Source organism: Maylandia zebra, linkage group LG4 (assembly GCF_041146795.1).
Source record: "Maylandia zebra isolate NMK-2024a linkage group LG4, Mzebra_GT3a, whole genome shotgun sequence".
Taxonomy (NCBI): domain Eukaryota; kingdom Metazoa; phylum Chordata; class Actinopteri; order Cichliformes; family Cichlidae; genus Maylandia; species Maylandia zebra.
In genome coordinates this window covers 30,088,232-30,106,369 of record NC_135170.1, presented here as the reverse complement: position 1 = coordinate 30,106,369, position 18,138 = coordinate 30,088,232, and the positions used below count along the sequence as shown (strand labels likewise).

At 40.5% G+C, this 18,138-nt stretch overlaps 1 protein-coding gene across 4 annotated transcripts in view; it reads right to left on the bottom strand.

The window, feature by feature from the left end:
• cacnb1 (calcium channel, voltage-dependent, beta 1 subunit) overlaps positions 1–18,138 on the bottom strand; it is a 39,771-nt gene that overhangs the window by 3,846 nt on the left and 17,787 nt on the right. For 3 of the 4 annotated variants that reach the window (XM_004552354.5, XM_004552357.4, XM_076883373.1), the window contains 10 exons: positions 14,141–14,260; positions 13,836–13,958; positions 12,792–12,928; positions 12,271–12,338; positions 11,042–11,202; positions 7,280–7,360; positions 7,125–7,183; positions 5,611–5,720; positions 1,762–1,913; positions 1,541–1,636 (listed from right to left, as the gene is read on the bottom strand). In XM_004552354.5, coding sequence (XP_004552411.1) covers positions 1,541–1,636; positions 1,762–1,913; positions 5,611–5,720; positions 7,125–7,183; positions 7,280–7,360; positions 11,042–11,202; positions 12,271–12,338; positions 12,792–12,928; positions 13,836–13,958; positions 14,141–14,260 — 1,107 coding nt within the window. Of the gene's footprint in view, positions 1–1,540; positions 1,637–1,761; positions 1,914–5,610; positions 5,721–7,124; positions 7,184–7,279; positions 7,361–10,539; positions 10,569–11,041; positions 11,203–12,270; positions 12,339–12,791; positions 12,929–13,835; positions 13,959–14,140; positions 14,261–18,138 lie in introns of all 4 variants that reach the window. The other variant, XM_012919424.4, reaches the window with a different exon arrangement.

Below are 18,138 nucleotides of genomic sequence, written 5' to 3'. Positions count from 1 at the left end.
GTGAGAAAGGAATTAGTAGCCATTTGAGGCTAACCCAACAAAAGAGTCAGGCATTTAAAAAAAAGGTATTAAAAAGCAGATTTACGGTATGCTGGAAAAAACTGTTTATATCTAGCTTTCCCTTTCATAACAGCTGTATGGTATTTTATTTTATTTTATTGAAGTCACTGTTCCCCCTCACCTGAATTCTAATGGGGAAGTTCGACTGTAAGTTACACTAATTCATACAGTTTGATAATGAAAAACTTAAACAACCATATTTCTGATCAGTTATTTCAGTGAGAGTTCAACCGAATGTAGTTATTCGGTTCACTGCAGTTTAGTGCTTCTGCAGAAATCATGGCAACCAGCATCACAGGGGAAGACAGTGAATGATGTGGCCTATGGAGGTCAGCATTTTCAACTTTTCTTTAAGCCTAGGTAGCATGTGCAGCTAGTTTTAAAGCAAGACCCTACTTGAAAATTGCAAAAGGAGCGGAAGTACGTTGTGGATATGTGAGCTCACAGTCAACATGAGTTCATTAAGCCACTTCTGAACCTAAAGAAAATGCCTCTCCATCTGTCTTCTGTTTTGCCTCTGAATTCTACAAGATATTTTTGGCATTTTTATAACTTGTTTTTTTTTTTTTTTATAAATATGCAAACACCACACACTTACATCCAACCTAGAGTAAGTTAGGTGTCACCAATTAATTTAACAAGCATGTATTTGTATTGTTAGAGGATGCAGAGAACATGGAAACTCCAAACAAAAAGGCAAAGCTGTGAGGCAGCACTGCTGACTACTGAATCATCGTGCCGCCCTTAGAACCCGCTCGTTCAAAAAAACTGATATGGAGGTGGACAGAACTCAAAATGCATTGTCCTAAACCAATGGCTGACACAACAGCCATATACAGACTATGGTCTCTATGCTCCTCCACACACAGCGACAGGGAACCAGCTGGGATGATGACTAAATATTACTCAAGACAGAACGATCAGGTCTATCGTAAAAGCATAACAGGCAGCCTGTTAAGGAGCGATTCTATAGCTCTGTGCCAAAAATGTATCATTTGTTAGCAAAGCCTGAGAGTAGCTCATTTATTGCTCTGTAAAATCATGTCAAAGTCCGCTCATGTAAAGATAGATGCATAAGTGTTATTCTGTAAAACCGGAAAGTACTGTGATATAAGTTTTTACATCTTTTCCTGAAATCCATCCAAGTAGGTTTTATGCCTAAACCCCCAAAAAACTGTGATGGAAAAAGCACTTGCCAAGTGCTTGCTCATAAGGTGTAGTCTGATTGTTATTTTTGTAGGGCCCCCACTCAGAATAAAAGCAGCCGTTGTTGGATGAGGGGCAGTATAAATAAAATTGAATTAAACTGAATTGAGGGCCTCGAACCTGTCTTCTTTCAGCTGTTAATCGTCAGATACCGTTGGAAAATAATCCCAAAGGGGTACTTGATGAGTTCAAATTCATTTGACTGAGTGTCAGGGTGTGATGAGCCGGGGATGAGAATATGTTAAAAAAGCTCAAGTCGCAAAGCAAAACTCACAGGTGGGCACTGAGCCAGCTTGTCTGCTGCAACCATCTGCACGTTTAAGTGTTTAGCCTGGGACTTCCCTCTGGATTTAATGAGCCTCTGGAGAACCTGCAGGGAGATAGCAGAGCACTGAACTGAAACAATATTTACTGCTATCAGAATCAGAAGACGGTAGAGTCATTCCAAAATTAAGTATGAGAATCGGTTTAAATGAATGAATGAAACAGGCATACCTTAGGGGAAGCTATTTTGATATAAACAATGATGGGAGCCAGGGAAGTCTTAGCCAGTTGAGAGGGGTGGTTAATGGTGTCGGCATCCAAAGCAACAAGCTGGAGAGTTCGGGCCAGCTCGAAGATACGCTCGATCTCACTCTGCACCTCAGCTGAATGCCCAGGAAACAGACAAGACACGTGAATACAGTGAGACAACAAAACAGATACATGATCTCTGTTTGAGGAGTTAAAGCACTGCATGTGAGCCAATCTCCCTTAACTTTGTGCAAAAGTACATAACAGACGTGTTAGTTCTTACTCATGCATGTCGGAGTTAAGAGGAAAACAAAACAGCTCCAAGCGTATGAATCAGATTGGACCACAGTTAAAAGTTCCATTTATGCACAGCTAAATGGAGCGCTCGAACATCCTCATTCTCCTGCCCCCTCCTGACATTTCAGATATGTATTTAATGCTTTTTTAAAAGGTGCAGAGAAAGGAGGCACTTAAGAATGAGATGCCTGTGGTACTTGAAATAACTTACAATAAGGGCACAAGTTCTCACCATGTAACTAAAACAGAAACATCAACGACAAAAAAACAACCAAACAAACAAAAAAAACAACCTCATTAAATAGATGAAGTGGAACATTAGTTGTTTTGTTAGCACTAATAGGCACAGCGGTAATTATACTATCAGGTGCACCACTCAAGGCTGTAGAATGCTGAACGTTGTGTTCATTGTTCCTCAACAGCAGCCTATAAAAGCTGGTTATTTAGCATTTCGAAGACAGCTCCACCTTTTTATCAGCCTGTCGACGTGTAAGGAGCGAGATTAAAACAGAAAACCAGAATGTTCCTCGTCTGTCTGGTCAACCCTCAGCGCCTCCGAGGTGTCTGTGCGCTGCCAACCCAAGTGGCAAAGAGAGATAACAGGGGCAAGGCAATCTGCACAGAGACGTGGCCCGCACATTTCAGCAGCCTCCAGAGGGCTAAAGGATAGAGAATTAAAGCCGGAGGCGAAACGGGGTCTCTGCAGAATGACAAGAGACGTGAACTTTTAAGTTGTACAAAGAAACAGCAGCCAAGGTTTCCATTAACCTCGACAAAGCCTTCTGCGAATTTGGATTTAACTTCAGAGAGACGTTTGCTCCCCCGTGATGACAAGAGTGAATTTAAAAGGCAAGGTCCAGCTGCAATAGATGCTATCCTTGGATATGACTGAAGATAAACAGCATTATGAGTCACAACATAAGGGTGACAGCAGGATGGGAGAGTATCGTCTTCCCTCTCTGCTACCAGCCGCTCTGCTGCCCTCCCACGGATCTCTTCCTGCTTGGGTTTTGTAATTGGTTTCTTTTTGTTAAGAGACTACAGGCTGTCACACAGAAGTATGAGGAACAGAGAAACTGACAGGCAAGCAGACAGGCAGACAACGATGTATGAGCAGATGATGAATATAGTTAGAAGAAAAAGGGGAGGGGAAGGAAAGAGAAAGAGATGCTTCATTGTTTTGTTGCGGGAAGAGCATACGTACCCAGTACGTCTGAATCAAAAGACAGAGGAGGAAGAGGATGGGTGGTGGGAGAGAAAGGGGGGAGGATGGGTGTAGACAGGATGAAGAGAGAGAGGAGGCCAGATCAGACTCAGGCAATCAGAGCAGGTGTAAAAAGAAAATAAGTGACAGTCTCGTGTCTTTGGATGATACACCTCAAACTTGAAACTGAAGTACGTTAACTGCTAGAACTGATCGTTAGTAATTATCTAACCTAAAATATTCCGATTTATCATGTATACATTTGAAAGAAAAGTCCTCCATGTGATGTCACTGATAACCACACCTCTGACAACACAGATGCTGAAATGTTTTTCTCAAACATTCAGCTTCAAGAGCTTCATTTTGTGCTTGAATACAGACAGTATGCTATTTTACACATATTCTTAATGTGTAAAGCTTAAAAGATATTAAGTCTGATGATTTTCTACATTTGTCTTTTTATTAAGAAGTCAAATAAAAAGACTAAACCCAGCTACAGACTGATCCATATTTTAAGAAGTCTGTCTTTAAGTCTTTAAAGTTGATATTTGTATGAAGAAGAGTGTGACTGTTGTCTAAAGCAGCGGTCCCCAACCTTTTTTGCGTCACGGACCAGTTTATGCCCGACAATATTTTCACAGACCGGCCTTTAAGGTGTCGCGGATAAATACAACAAAATAAAACTAGTACCGGTACCGAAAAAAAGAAGATTTATTCATAATACACGTGAAAAGACCCAGGAAAACCGAGTTAACGATAAAAACGATAACAAAATAACGCTGAAAACCGATAAAAACCCTGAAAACCATACATTTCACACCTGAGCCTCAACTCTCGCGGCCCGGTACCAAACGACTCACGGACCGGTACCGGTCCGAGGCCCGGGGGTTGGGGACCGCTGGTCTAAAGACTACAAGTTATAGCTCACCCCATAATCAAATATATTAACTTGTGTAGTGCCTGCAGTGCTTTTTATTTATCTAGGCCATTTCTCTGTGAGCTCCTCAGATCTCAAGATACCAGCCCTTGTGCGTGATGCTTACCTGTTATCTCCAAGGTAAATTGGCCATAGGTATGAGGGTGAATGATTGTTTTTTCTCTGTGTCAACCTTATGACAGACTGGCACCTTATTCAGTTGCCCTATGACAGCTGGGATACGCTCTAACCCCCCACGACCTTGATTTGGATAAGTGGCAGATGGATGAATGGATAGAAGTTCTAAAAAATGCTGAAAAGCCCAACGATCATATGACACCGTATGAGCAAGCATTTAGTGACAGTGGAGAGTAAGAACTCCTTTTTAACAAGAAGAGGCCTCAAGCAGAACCAGGCTCAGAGAGGGGCAGCCATTGGCAGTTGGCATTTGTTTGTGCACAGCTTGTTTAAGGCACTGGCGGGATTTCAGTCAGGTGGAGGTCTGGACTTTGACTGGGCCACTGCAACACTTTTATGCCTTTTTGGTCATTCTGTTGCATGACCTGATTTTGGCCAACCGTTAGCTGATGGCAGATGGCTTCACATTCGACTTTAGACTTTATGATCGATTCAATCACTGCCACCACTGGTGCTTATGGATTTGATTAGCAGGATCTGGCAGCTACTTTCCCTCTTAAGTCCTACATAAGCAGTATTTTCACATGACTGTAGATAAAACTGCTTATAACAAGACTTCTGGACATATTTTGGGAACTGGGTCATGATTGAGGGAAATTTAAGCTGAGTGCCATCTAGTCTCATTATATGCAAGCGAGGGCAGACACCTCTAAAATCTTAAAAAATGGCAAATCACCATAACAACCTAGATGAATAATTGGCACTACGGACAAGAGGAAAATATGTAAATGTGATTTTGGGGTCAGTCATCCCTTTAATCATTTACAAGTCAGCTTGTGTGAGATATGTCCACACACAGAAACACACTGTCTTTTTGATCAGTCCAACATTCCCTGTGTGGCTGATATAAAATAGCAAATGCAATGTTTCTCCTGTTTTAGTAACATTTGCTAAAAATGTAATTTCCCAGCTGCTGTTGAGTATTTAAAAAACAACAACAACAACAACAACAACAACGCAATATTAATGGACTCTTGTCTGTCTAAATAAAAGAGAGACACACTTAAAGAAATATAGATATGAAGGACAGTGAAAGATGTTCAGTAACATGATGTGATGAACAAAAATACATTACACTAATATTCTCCCTAAACTTTAATATGTCAGCTGTTGAAAGAGTAAAAATTAAATCCTAATTGTCACGAACTGTCTGCGTTGCGTTTCTCAGTGTGATTCTGCCTGTTGTGGTTTGTGGATAACAAAAGCGTCCTCTTACCCAGGCTCGAGCGGGTACTGGAGCGCTCAATGATAGTGTGTTTGCTCGGGTTGTTGAGGACTGAACGTTTGGCCAGAGAGATGTCTGCTGTCACCCGTGTGATGGATATCCTGAAACAGAGAGCCAGCACATTACTGGGTCAGTAAAAAGAAACCTATTAAATTTAGAGTCTATCATGGCTGCAAGGGTGTGTCCAGAGGGGGGAGGGGCATGGAGTGACACAGAAATATGATTGGCCTTCCTTTGTACCGCCAACTAGACTAGCGTACTGTTCATCTTTCAATCCTCAATATCAGTGGATGAAGGCATAAATAGGACATCTAAAGTAACTACAAACACTTACTCATATACAGTTTTATTGTACTTTTATTTTATTTAAGCAATTATGTTACAGTGCTTTCCACTTCTAATGCAAATACTGATCTCTGTAATCCATCTCAGGCTATAACATTTAAGGGATATACACCTTAATGAATCAATATTATGATCCAGTAATGTCATGTACACTGATGGGCCACTTTATTAGGTACAACTGTTCAACTGCTCACTAATCGAAGTATCTAATCGGAGTGTTTTAGGCATGCAGACGGTCAGGATGACATACTGAGGTTCAAACTAAGCATCAGAATGGCGATGAAAGGTGATTTAGGTGTTTTGAACGTGGCATGATTGTTGATGCCATACAGGAATCAGCTATCAAACTGCTAATCTACAGGATCTGCTGGGATTTCCCCACACAACCATCTCTCGGGGTTACAGAGAATGGTCCAAAAAAGAAGAAATATCCAGTATATAATATAATATAATATAATATAATATAATATAATATAATATAATATAATATAATATAATATAATATATCCAGTTGTCTTGGTACAAATGCCTCGCTGATGTCAGAGGTCAGAGGAGAATGACAAGACTACTTCAAGCTGTAACCTGAGGTAAGTAAAGGCAACAGTAATTCAAATAACCCCTTGTTAAAATCAATGCTTGCAGAAAAGTATCTCTGAATCACAACATGTTGAACGTTGTAGCAGAAGGGTTACAGCAGCAGAAGACCACACCGGGTGCCACTCTTGCCAGCTAAGAACTAGAAACTGAGGCTATAACTGGACAACAGAATGTTGGGGGGGAAAAGTTGCGTGGTCTTACTGAATTTCAATTTATGCTGTGAAATTTGGATGGTAGGGTCAGAATTTGATGTAAAAAACCCCCCCACAAAACAAATAAAGCACAAATACAAACAAACAGCCTTCACAGTCATCAGATCTCTGCCCAATAGGGCATCTTTGGGGTGTGCTGGAACTGGTTTCATGTTAATCTGGACCAAAATCTCTGAGCAATATTTCCAGCACATTGTTAAATAAATGCCACGAAGACTTGAGGAAGTTATCGGGTGCAAACTGGTTAAAGGGCTGGACAAGATGTACCTAATGAAGTGGCTGGAGTGTATATGATTATGGATAATCATTAAAAAACAAAAATCCTGGATGGGTGTAAGCCTCCATTCTTACCTGCCCTCAAACTTGTGTTTCAGGAAGTCAAAAAGTGCTTTCTGCATCATGTCCGTCACCTAGTAAAACATCAGACATCAGAAACAAGTAATATTTAATAGTAAAATCCAATGAAAGTAGAAATTACAAGCCGAGAATGCGCTGCTTCTCCTTACTTCATAGCCTTTGAGTGAAGGTCCGACTAGGACGATGGGCCTCATGGAGGGAACCACGTCGTAAGGGGGGACATGCTCCATCTGAGCATGGACAACACAGCACGTGAGTTGGTGTCACGTTATACACTCAGCACATTTCCAAAGACCTTAGAAGACCTGCAGTCACAGGGTTATACTCACACACAAATCAACATTAACTTGACACAAAACAGCCCCACCCACTCCCCATAAACCCTCCTTCTCTTCTGTGAGCAGTCAGATTGATGGATGGAGAGTTCCAGAAATTTGGAGTCCATTTGCGTTATTGAGTGTCTATGAATGTTCAGGGTCAGGGATCAATTTCTCACCGAAAGCCTTGGCTTCTACTTCTCAGTCTGCAGTCTCACATAATTAAAGTGCCCGTAATTAACCCAGATGCCAGGTTGTCAGGAGAAATCTCACGACTGCGTCACAGCTCTTAAGACAAACGTCATCCTTTGCAGCTCTTTCTTTTCCTTCTGCACTGTCACATAATTACTGCAAGGTATTGTTTGCAGTACGAGTAGTATTTTATGGTTAAAAAAAAATCAACTTTCTTATATTAAAAAAAAACTAAAACTAAAAAATCAGTGTAGCATTTATAATCAAATTTCCACCTGCATTGTTGAACTTTAGGCTCATTAGTAAATTATCAACTGATCCATTAGTTTCTGTCCTCTGTTAGTGAGAAATGGATGGAAGGAGTCACATGTCCGATATACTCTGACAATGAAACTGGATTTTTTTTTTTAACCTTTTCTACATTTGTACTCCAAGCACGCCCCCGCGCCTGTGCACGCTGTACAGCACTTCAGGCAAGAGAAAGTGCTGGAGTGTCCCGCTTCTACATTACATTACATAAAGCAGAACAACGGAAGCTCATTTCACCCAATTTGTATTCACAGAAGCTAAAAATAAATAATATAAAAGCTTCCAAATGGCTCTTGTCTATAAAGGGGCAGCGCTGGAGCCCTGAACATCACAACACTACTCATTCGTTCGGGAAAAACAGGAGCGCAGGGAACAATTTAGCACGGGGAGGAATGACACGCGGTTTATTGTTCTTCTCCAATCACACGTTATACAGTTCCAGCGTGTAGATATTCGGTTTCACAGTTTCATGTTTATACAACAGAAAAAAATCGAATTTATATCCAATACTTTTCAAAAATGATGCAAAGGATGACTGCGAATTTCCATCAGGTATCACACAGAAAACTCGTGTGAGGTCTCGTAGACGAAAGATTAAACTGGAAAGCTGAAATCAAATTACCCGACTTACCCATCCTTTAATGTTAGATATGCAGTTTTCCTTATATTATATTGCAATAATAAGTAATATTATTAATAAGTAACAGAATTGGATGGGAATGGATGGGTATTAACCCCGGCTTCATTTTTACTTCATTTTTAACTACTGTAACAAAGAAATTTCACAGCTTTGGCGTAAATAAAATATATCTTATTTATATTCAATGATCTTACATGTGCTTCTGCATATCCATCATGTCTGCTAATCCAGTTTAAGAGCCATGGAAGGACTGGAGCTTATCCCAGCTGTCAGAGGGTGAAAGGTGGCGTATAAACTGGATAGCTTTCCCAGTCTATTGTGGGAGCCGAGCCATATTTGTTTAGGTTTCAAACATAAATTGAAAGAAAGAACTTAAAGTATTTTAGTCAGCCAGGGAGAAAATGAATCCCATTTGCATTATTTTCATGTCACAATCTCAGTTTTTTTTGTTGTTGATATCATTCAATTTCGGCTCGTGTCCTTTCTTCTTGTGATTATAGTAATAGTAGTAGTGTAGCTTGAGGATTCCCTCACTTGCTTTCTCCTGTCTGTATATCAGTACCTGTTACCTGTTTTCCCCAGTTGTCATTTCCTCTTTTACTTTAAAGGTGGTTCTTCTTCCAGTTTTACTTCCCTTTTCTTTTCATAACTCATACTTTAAAGAAAAGCAAGCTTATGGTCTTTAGGAAATAAATCTTATTTTCTTATGACATTTACTAAAGACTTAGCCAGTATAACCACTTTTCTCAATTTTACAATTTTACTCCTTGAGTAAAGTCAAATTCCCTTCAAATCACTTCATCGCTTTAGCTGTGGGTTTAACACTCTGCTATTGTAAATATGAAACATTTTAGCATCCTATAGTACAAAATGAAAACTTTTACACAAAATGTTTCACTTTGGCACTTTTGTTGATCGTCATGGTATGATGATGCATTTGCTATGAATTCTGGGACAGCTTATCTTCTTTCCTTGTCCAATATATCTGCTGCTAAAGGGGGTAATAAAGTAAGTACTGAACTACCTTTTCTTAGTATACAGAGAAGATGAACAGATGTTATTACGGCTGTTATGTAGATACTTCGCTCAGTTAATAACCTTGAAACTGACTATATGGCTGCAACCACAGTTGCCTCTTTCCCTTTGTCCTCACTGAAGATGTCTGATTATACTCTCATCATGTTTTCTCTCCTGTTTGTTTCCCCTAGCTGTCTAGCTAAACTCCTCATTTTTGTGTTTTACTCTTGTGAATATAGTGTTTCTGCCCCCCCCACTAGGTTAATAACAATAAGCTATAAAAATGTCTTTTCTCTTCAGTGAGTGGGATGTTTGATTAAATCTTTCAGGCTTCTTTTCTCTTGTGCTCTGTAGTTATTTCATTTATTAGTGTGCAATTTCCATTTTTTAATTGAAATGACTGGGAGTTACAAATGTCCTAAAGTGGGCTAAAAGTGCATAATGAATAAAAAAATTGATAATAATATGTCGTGAAATGAATTTTAAACCCTATGAGATATTGCTGTGATAAGTATTGCTGTGCGAATGGTGTTGCTTGTATTTCTTACTCCTACCGCAACAGCCTTCAGCCTTTACGTGTGATTGAAATTGTACTGAAAAGCATAAAAACTGCTGATTGTGGGCCACTGTGACTCAAATCAGCCATCACAAATGAAAATGAAAGCATGTCAGGACGCATTATAGCCACGTGCTGACTAACAGGGTCTGGGACGGCTCTGCACCTGCATCTGCACACTAACAGCTGTGATACACGCTCTGAGGAAATGACAGAAGTGTCACCACAATTTACAAATGATCCAGTGAATATTTTTGCGCTAACGAGCATCAGAAGTGATACACAGAATAAAAAGAGGAGACAACAAACAGAAGACGAGGAGACGGAGGAAAAAAGACGAAATGCTAGAGGTTAGTCTTGAAGACAAGCCACACTCACCGACTTCTGTTTCTGTTTAGCCGGGCCACCTACAGTATCAATCCACACAAAAGCCAGAGGAGACAAAAAAAAGCACAAAACACAAGAGCACATTTAGTTATTGACAGGTTTGGATTAGAGGGGTGGGGGAATTGGGAGAGGAGCTGTTTGTTGATTAAAGCAGAGTTTACACTGACTGCCTCCTCTGTGAATTCATTTTCAAACAGATTCAGACTGATATCCAGCAGCAGCTATTTCAGAGAGGATCAGTTAGCTCAACGCCTCTCCCAGCTCAACAAGCACAGAAACGCACATCCAAACATATCACTGTAACCGTGGGAGCCTGAGGGGCCAAACAGTGTTAGATTTTGGATCTATAGCAGCAGCAGGGACGGATCAGTTATGAGAGGTTAGTGAGAGATGTAGAGTGGAAGAAGGAGAGCTTAAACCTGGATATCTTGGAGGAAAGGGGGGCAAATGCAGGACGGAGAAGGAGAGAGATCACCTTGCCCTCTAATGTTACCTTCTTAAAGAAGGGCAGTCGGTGGATGTTGGCCTGGGGGGATGTTACGCTGCCTGACATGCTCTTGGAAGAGCGAGGGTCACCCTGGGACTCAGGGGCCTCCTCAGCCTCCAGGTCGAGGGGGTCAACGTCAAAGGCCACTGTGGACATGTCTACGTGAGCTGATGATGGGAAGGGTGGACGTTGGAGAGACGGAACAAAAGAACAGGAGAAAGAGGAGAAAGCGAGATGAGGTGGAGTGAAAAAGGATGAGAGCAGAGAGAATAGCAGAAGGGAGAAAAGGCAAGAGGGGGAAGAATAAAGTGTGAGATGCATCCAGAGAGAGGCAAGAGATGGCACAGAGACTGGAAAAAAGTGACACAGAGTATGATTTAAACTGGAAACGACACTTACAAGAGTCTTAAAAAGAACACACCACAATTTTATGAGGCAGAGCACAGAAAGTGAATTTGGTGCGACGAGAAAGAAACAAAACCTGAAGTAAAGATGTGAACGAACCGTTGAGAAGGATGGCTGCAGCGGGAACTGGAAAAAGGTACAGGTAGGAAAGAAGGAATCAAGCAAAGAGGGAAGTTTAGGGTGGAGACAGGGTGTGTGTTGCTATAGGGATGAGGGAGGGTGAATGGGGCCTTGCAGGTGTCTTGTTTTAAAGGTATATCATGGAAGGGTTGAGTAATTGTAACAAAATTGTACAAAAGTAGCAAATTTGTAGCTCATTAAAATGTGTGTGTATATCTAACTCTCTCTCTAGTATATCTCGAATCTATGTCAAATTCTGACTTTGAGTCAGAACAACAACTTAGGATGTACAAGGTGTGTTAGAGAGATGATTTTTCTGTTACACAGATATGCAAAGCCTTTTAAAGTCAATCAAGAGATGTTTATGTTTACCCATTTCCTCCACCGTCTCTCCTTCTCTCTGTCAGCCAGACGTACTTAACAAGTTTAATGAGTGAAGTTCATTTTCGGCTCTATTTCAGTCCCGTCTTGTGTGCTAATGACAGACCTCCTAAGACCTTTCTCGCTTCACACAGCAACCCACTGAGACACGCTGTGATTCATCATCATGCCTGACTAACTAGCCAATTAAAATTTTCATCTAAATATCAGGCGCCCGTCTCATCTTGCTATCTCTCTCGCTCTCTCTCACCCTTTCAGGTGCCCACACAAACGCACACACACAGACAGGCACTATGTTTCCACGTGACAGGGCGACCTTGTGACCTCACCTGTTCCAGGTGGAGTAGGCCTGCGGGTTCCCGTGGCAACGTCAAGACTAGAACTTCCTCCAGATTTACTGAAATACAGAAAAACGGGCACAAATCATAGCTTGGAGAACGATACATGATTCCTTTTGATTCCATTTTTATTTTCTACCTTAAACAAAGAAGAAGACACAAATTGTTACATATGATGATGCGAATGTAAACATTAAAAAACAAAGAGAACACGTGGAAAACTGCTTAAATTACCTGCTGACTGTGCAGAAATTCATATTCAACTAATATGTATACTAAAATCTGTTTCCTCTACTGCATGTGTAAATACAGAGACTATAGAGACTTTTGTACATACTATACTATAGATGCACTGAGTAACAGAGTGACTCACAGCAGTGCTTTTGTCTATTTCAGTATGTTTTACATTGCCGCTGAGTGCTGTGTGACTCATGTGTGACCTGTTTTAAAGAGTGGGTTCTTGTTTGTGCTGCTGATAACGCAGACACAGAGAGCTCGCTCTTCATTGTTACCTGGAGCTGAGTCGGTTTTGCCTCATCCTCTGCTCCTGCAGCAGACGGGTGTTCTCCAGTTTGACCGGGCTGGGAATGAAGCCCACCTCACAGCCCTCTTTCACCAGACGCCCGATCCACCAGTCATTGTTGTACTTCTGTATTCAGAACAGACAGGCATCAGAGGGCAATGCAGCATTTTATACAAATATATTTTACCATTTGACCCTTGTTTTCTGCCATGGATATATTAAACATGAGAATCCACCATTGTACAAACATGGCTATAGTTTCAAACCTTCTTAATGCCGGGGGAGGACTATCAGAAGAAATGGCTTAAGGAGAGAGCAGCCTTAAAAGGAGAGAAGTTAAAGTGTCTCATCTCAAACAGAAGAGGGCCGGCACCAAGGTCCAATATAAGCTAAATAAGGCTTAATTTAAACTATGAATCATCACTTCTCCAGTAGAGCACAAGAGCATTTCTGCAGCCAGAAAGTTTTCCCAAATAGGGCTGCATTAAAACTTTCATCATTTAAAACTTTTTGAATATGATTATTAAGGTTTTATATGAAACTTTAGACTAAATATAAAGTGTAAAACAAGCTAAATGACAGCCCAAACTTGGTAAAAACACACAATTCTGTATCTTGAGTCACTCAAAGTATTAAACAGTATTAAACAAATCAGAGCACTACTTTTATTTAGCAAATATTTTCCCATTTTTTTCCCAAATTTGGATCACCTATTTCTCACTGCACTGCAGCTTGTATTGCAGCTAACTCCCACTCATGGCCTGGCTAGGCTTTACAAAAGAAGGAGGCAGTGCAATAAGTTGTAGCATGATCCCTCATTGGTTTCCCACCCACCACCACTGACAGTTTTTGGATGGGGCCAATATGCTACTGGCATTCTTTTCCCAATACCATCCAAAATCCAAAATATCCTCACTCGAACTCAAAAGCATTAACTTTAGTTAACGTTGGTGCTCTAAGCCACAGAAATTACTCTCAGTGTGAAAAATGTACTGAAATGACTCTATAATAAGAGAATGAAATAAGTTCAAACCTCTTTAATGTGCAAGAAGTCTTTGGCTTCAAAGGAGATGGCCATGCCCTGCACAGGAACATCATCATTGGGGCCTGGGTTGTAACCAACATTTGTACGCACAGCAAATGCCACTGGTTTGGTCTGGAGCCAAGATGGGAGAAAAGGTATTAGTATGCACAGAGCAGCTCACTAAATCGCACTTTAGAGGTGCCTGATACAGCTGAAGAGATTTAACTGTGTCCAAACACTTAATCACGTGACAGTTACTCAATAAGGATGAGCACACAGCATAAGAGATGGATGTGAAAGGCTTGATCTCTGACCTTTGCTTTCTCGAGTGTGGCGAGAGCCTGCCTGTCGGCCTCCTTCCTCAGAGCCTCAGGGTCCTCCTCCAGGGACACGTCCGAGTCCGACGGTCGGCTGGTGTAGGAGTCTGCAGAGCCCTGAAATGCACAAAGAATTCATATAACGAAAGCAGAGTTAGACCAAATAAGCATGAGGTTTGCAGTCTAACTGATGAATTGCATGCCCATCAGTCCACTCGTGTTGCACCTTAAATCCAGGTATGTGTCTTTCAGCTGCTCCTCAATATGAGGAGTAAAGGTTGCAGCCTGTTTTTTTAATATCCTGAGATTATAATATCAAGACCACCTTGTGAAGTACAACCTAAATAAACACAAAGAGAACCCCGCCCATCACACTGCATGAAGCTGACTCTGTGTTATTCGAGGTTGGAAGGATGCATAACGTTTTCATTTGCCGACACTTCCACCGCAGCATCGAGAGCGGCCGGGGTGTTAAATCGTATTTTTTGCACAGGCACAATAGATTCAGCATGTGTGGGTGTGTCAAGTACAGACAGAAAGATGTGGAGAGGGGAAAAAAATGGCTCGAGGACTGTTTATAATATCAGCGAGGATATAAATTTCTCATGAAGTGGCTACAGTTTCTAACACATCCACCACTCATGCACTGTAACTCGACTCTCTCCTGCTGACCCTCTTTCAGACACCCATGCCACAATCAAAAACCCGAGCCTCCTCCGAGCCTGCAGAGTCGACCCGCTGTACTGCTCAGCATGTCCAGCGCAGGGAGGGAGGCAGCCTGAACTTCTGAAGTGTTCGAGTGTTCAATTTATATAACAATCCCACTTGTTCTCTTGTTGCTGTTTTCGTTTTTGAGCTGACAGGCTGCCTGATGCTTTGTGGGAGGTACTGACAAAAATGTGGACAAATGAATGTTCCAGGCAGAAAAAATGAGTCACTAGGTGTGGGTTTTTAAAATAGAGGTGAGAATGAACAAAGATGACATACAGCATATGCAATGATGATGAAAAATTCCCTGCACATGTGTACTCAGACAAACAGTGAGTATAACAGATATCTTTGGACTGTGGCCGGCTATTGTTAGGAATTTCTTTCGGTATTGATGCCAATATTAGAGTTAAAGTATGTCAACAAAATTTTTTTTTTTATAAATCCACAGATTGGAGAACGTGAGTATACTAGCAGTGCTTTTCACTGTGTAACTACACTCAGTGCATTACTGGTCAAATCTTACTGTTGGCGCTGCTGTTGCTTTCTGTTTTCCTTAAAGCTTAGCAACCAACAACAACACAGGACATGTGATTTATCCTACTTTTGCAAAGTTAATGGTAAGAAAACATTAGAAGTAACTGTGTGATTTTATTCAACTATCTAGTTTAATCCAACCATCACATAGGCCTAAGTTTGTATTCTCAGTGATTATGAAAAACTGTTAATGGAAATAGACCCATTAACAGCTTTACTTCAGGCTCCTGATAGCTACTGTTACATCTGTTCCATCCTGTTACTTCTTTTCCAAAACTGACACAAGACGAATCAGGACTATATATTGTCTAAATAAGAAAGAATGATTTTCATGTAATCAATCACTTCTGTTTCTTTTAAAATATAACTATAGATATATAAATATATATCCTAATAATAAATATCGATTTTTCCTTTCCTATACTGCAGGAGTTCACCTGCAGGCTTTTCCCACACTTTTATAATAACTGTTCCAGTGTTTCTCCAGTGGGTCTAATAGATGCAGCACACCTAGTAGTTCTTTGGAGTACAGCAGGTGGGACGTTACATTATTTTTTAATTTTTAATATCTAGTAAAAAAAAACAACATTTCCCTAAAATAATTAAGCTGTAATTAGTTCAATTAATGTAAACCTTTATTTCAAAGGCTCATACGATTTCTGATGCCAATCAGTGAATTGTCAGTATGTAAGTTTTATGATCATAATAATAATACAATTTATTTATAGGTGCCTTTAAAAACACCCAAGGACATGAACATAAAACAAGTTAAAATTAGACAGCGCAAATGATCTGATTCCTCTTATTAACTACAGAACATTAATGAATGAGTCTAAAACTCACATATTTGCTTGGGGCCTCTTATTTTGCAATGACTGTAGAAAGTGTGATGACTTCGCCCGCCTCTGCAACTGAGACTCACCAATTACAGACTCACCAATGCTAATATTAATACAGTTACACTGCCATCTTAGCAGCACTGCACAATGAGAAATCACAATTATTTTGCTCTTGTCACTAGGCACATACACACATTTGTTAGGTACAATTGGTAATTACCAGATTGGACTCCCTTTAGCCTTCACAACTGCCTTATTCTTTATGGCATAGATTCAACAAGGTGCCAGAAACATTCCATAAGATTTTAGATTATATGATGCTCAGTTGGTCATAAGGGTTGGCCCCTTTTTGTGCAAAGAAAATTACATTACACATTAAAAAAACAGCCTGTTCAACTGACACAAGGCAGGATGGATCCAAACGCTCATTGGGTTTACATCAAATTCTTACCCTACAATCCAAACGCAATAACAGAATTCAGCACTCATCAGACCAGACAATGCTTCTCCAATCTTCTGTTGTCCAATTTTGTTCTTAGCTGACAGGAGTGGCTTGCAGCGCAGTCCTCTGCTAAGGTTGCCCATCTACTTCAAGTTTTGATATGTTGTGCATTCAGATACGGTGTTCTGTGTAACTTTGTTGTATAGAGAGGTTACAGTAAAGTTCTGCAGGTAACAAGGCAGATATCAAAGATAGTTTCTCTTTTTTGAACCATCCTTTGTAAACTCCAGAGATCCAATTCCAATCCAATCCAATTTTATTTATAAAGCACTTTAAAATATCCAGCACAGGACCAAAGTGACCAAAGAGATGGTTTATGGGAAAATCCCAGTGGATGAGCAGTTTCTGAATTACCCAGGCACCAACAACACCAACAACCACACCACATTTAAAGTCACTTAAATCACCTTTCTTCCCTACTCTGATGCTCAGTTTGAACTACTTGATAAGTAGTTGAACACATGCACCCAATAAAGGGGCCAGTGAGTGTTTTTAAAAGGGATTACATTAAAGATTGAATGAGGAAAATATCAAAGCAGATTATCTTATCACAAGAAAGCAGGCAGGTTTGGTTTCGTGTTATGTTTTTTAGAAAATGGAAAGAAGACGAAGGTAGATGTTTGATTTCATATTAGAAATGAGCAGAGAAACATGACATAACCACCTCTGGTACAAAATGCAAACACTTTCTTTGTGCAGTAAATTTAGACTACATTTTCCTGGAAAATATCATCCCTGGTGGTTTACTGAATTTGCATGGTAAAAGCGAGAGTTACGGGAACCAATCAAAATGCAGGCGGGGTTATTGTTGTACAGTTCTGCAGTCACTGCAATGTGCAATCAACATTTACTTTATAATGACAACTTAGAGCAAAAAAACCTTCGATTACAGGTTAAAAAGAAAAGTTAACATAGCAGCACCAGTGGAGCCAAGACTACTGCTCTCAGAAACACAAACTTTAATTTGTCTGTTCAACAGGAATAAACAACTCATATAAATTGTAACATATCTACTCAGAGAAAGAAGCTGCTCATATGTGAAGCATCATGTGGTGGTTGAATGTTTGCACGTCCATTTACGCATAGTTAATGCTCCTCTATGCCTTTGATTAGCATTCACGTGTCTCTGTATGATCTGAAATGAAACTACACATACTAATGTTGATTCTAGCTCTGCCACCTGTCATACCGAGGCCCTCTGTGACTTGGCAACAGCACACTAAATGTAGTTCCTCCCTGTTTCCAAGGCAATGGCCAGTGACTCCTTGTGTCCTCGGGCATTTACAAGCCATCCACACTTCCTGTTTCATTTACTCGAACACTCAAAGCGGTGCGCCCACATCCCACTCAAGTAGGAAGAATGATCCTGTGAGTGGTACGCCGCATCTAATGAGGATAGCCGCCTGTAC